Genomic DNA, 2292 nt, shown 5'->3' with positions numbered 1-2292 from the left:
GGGGTTATGGTGGCTCTGTTTGGGCAATGTCCTACATCTCATCACCAGGTTTTTCCTGCACAACAAAATGCAGGATATTATCCCCTGCCCAGACATGCACTTTCCTCCTCATCTATGGTATGGCTATAGCCAACAGGCTGCTGCTTCCATTCGAATGGTGATGTCATTGAAAAGTAACTTGGTTAACTCATTTAGGCTGTGATTTCAGTAACTCTCTCTGTGCATTCTCTGCAATGGCAATCACCAAGCCTTGGTAAGGTGTAAAAAAAAAGGAGGCTGTCCCATTTCATGCATTTCAGCCATGAGCTGTGATACAGCTTAACTAACAGGGATGTGCACAGCCTGAACGCAGCATTACCTACCAAGCCTTCCAAGGCAGATGTATTCTCCTGGATTGCTGAGCTCAGAAAGCTCAGATTCAAAACCAAAGAGTGAAAACCTGACACAGGGGAGATTTAGATTAGATATTAGGAAATAATTCCTCACTATGGTGTAGTCAGGCCCTGGCACAGGTTGTCCAGAGAAGCTGTGGCTTCTAAATCCTTCCTCCCTCAGCTCAAGGCTCAAGGGTGGTCTCAGCTTTAACCCCCTCAGTGCTGCCCTGCCTGAATTCAGTGTTGACGGGAGGCTGACTGTGCAACGTCTGCACTGCAATCCCAGCAGTGGAATCCAGCCTAATGGAATCCAGCCTAATCCGCAGTGCTGTGCCATGGGAATCACCTCCTCTGTTTCCCTCTAGGTTTCTGGAGGTGGAACGGCCCGTGTTCAGCAAGGCTTCCCGCATCCTGGCCTTCGCGTACCCGTACCTCTTCGACAGCATCCCCCTCTTCTACAGGGTACGGCTCCCTGTGGTCACGGCACCAGGGCGGGTTGGGAATATCAACTGCTGCATCTGAGCCTGGAAATACTTGGGAAAATATTCCTTTTCTACAAGGAAAACAAACTCCGGCAGGAAAAGGATTGGGTTATTTTTTCCTGCACCTATTGACAGGCAGATTCCTTCCACTTCAAAGCACCACGCTCAGCCTTGGCCCAGGCTGGAAAGTTACTGCCTCAGAAAGCTGCCAGTTTTCCAGTTCCTCAACTGGAGCAGGATGGGAATCTTGCTGCAATGAGGACTAAGGATGTGTGGGGCTGGGATTTACATGAAATAGAGGTGATGGCTGTTGTATCGAGCCCTGGATCGTGCCCTGGTGTTGGGTAATGGGCAGCCAGAGGTGATGGGGGCTCAGGGAACAGCTCTGCCTCCTTTAACGTGTTGTTCTCCTCCCTTTGCATGGTCCCCCTGTGTGGATGCCTCTCTGCTGCTGCAGTTCTACCTGTGCATGGCAGAGAGCTGCACGGAGGCTGCCATCCCAGTCCATTATAAGCACACTGCTTTTGCCTTCCTCACTTGCTTCATCTTCGCCAGCCATCTGCCAGAGCGACTCGCACCAGGACACTTTGATTATATCGGTAAGTGCCAAAGGGTGGGTTGGAATTGTTTCCTCATTATTTGCAGGGAGAAAGCACATTAATGCACGAGTGATGCCCAGAGGTTATAATTCATTCCCTGCTGGAGATTCAGCATGTGGTTTTACATACGAGATAGAGCAGTCCTGCCTCGGTAAAGCAGGCACAGCTCCAGAAACGTGCTGATTCCAAAATGGTTTAAAAGGGTTTGTGACCACAAAGCACTCATTTCTCATGCAAAACCCTTCAGCTGTGGCCTAGCACTGCTTCACAGTGTCAGGGCACTGCAGGAGCAGCCTCCAAGGAGACTGGATGGCACTCCTGGGGTTTTCCCTGTTCCCCCCCTCATGCCACGCACAAGCACAGTGCTCTTAGTGCTGCCAGGAGCGCAGCAGTGAGCTACCCAAGGCGACTGAAGGCCTCAGTGAGTGCTTCTGGCTTTGCTGCAGGGCACAGCCACCAAGTTTTCCACGTCTGTGGGATCATCGGCACGCACTTCCAGATGGAAGCCATCATGATGGACATGGCCGAGCGGCACGACCGCCTCCTGCCCTCCTCGCTGCTTCCCTCCTCCCTGCAGACCCTCGCCTCGATGGGCATCTGCATGGCCATGAACCTGGCTGTCATCGGGCTCTGCTCCATGTCCCTGCGCTTCATGCCAGAGCCTCTGCAGAGAGAAAAGCCACACAAGCATTAGGCTTCGGGTCTAGATGGTGTTTATGCTGCTCCATGGGACAGACCCCAAACAAGACGTGGATGGGTGAGGAGTTTCTTCACCTAAACTCTCTGAGAAAAGGTTTATTGAACATTTTCTCAAGAGCAAACCACAATTGCACTGGT

The 2292-nt window shown here is 51.7% G+C and overlaps 1 protein-coding gene across 1 annotated transcript in view; it reads left to right on the top strand.

Annotated features, from left to right (window-relative positions):
• The window catches only part of PAQR5 (progestin and adipoQ receptor family member 5), a 10729-nt gene extending 8437 nt beyond the window's left edge, over positions 1-2292 (top strand). The window contains exons 7-9 of the mRNA XM_057404638.1: positions 740-836; positions 1314-1455; positions 1902-2292. Of these exons, the coding sequence (XP_057260621.1) occupies positions 740-836; positions 1314-1455; positions 1902-2149 (487 nt within the window). The 3' untranslated portion in view covers positions 2150-2292. The remainder of the gene's footprint in view (positions 1-739; positions 837-1313; positions 1456-1901) is intronic.

Source organism: Pezoporus wallicus, unplaced genomic scaffold (assembly GCF_028554395.1).
Source record: "Pezoporus wallicus isolate ANWC-B61680 ecotype Strahan unplaced genomic scaffold, APGP_CSIRO_Pwel_v1 contig_14712, whole genome shotgun sequence".
Lineage (NCBI taxonomy): Eukaryota > Metazoa > Chordata > Aves > Psittaciformes > Psittacidae > Pezoporus > Pezoporus wallicus.
Note: the sequence above shows the minus strand (reverse complement) of the source record. Positions and strands in the feature narration are given on the sequence as shown.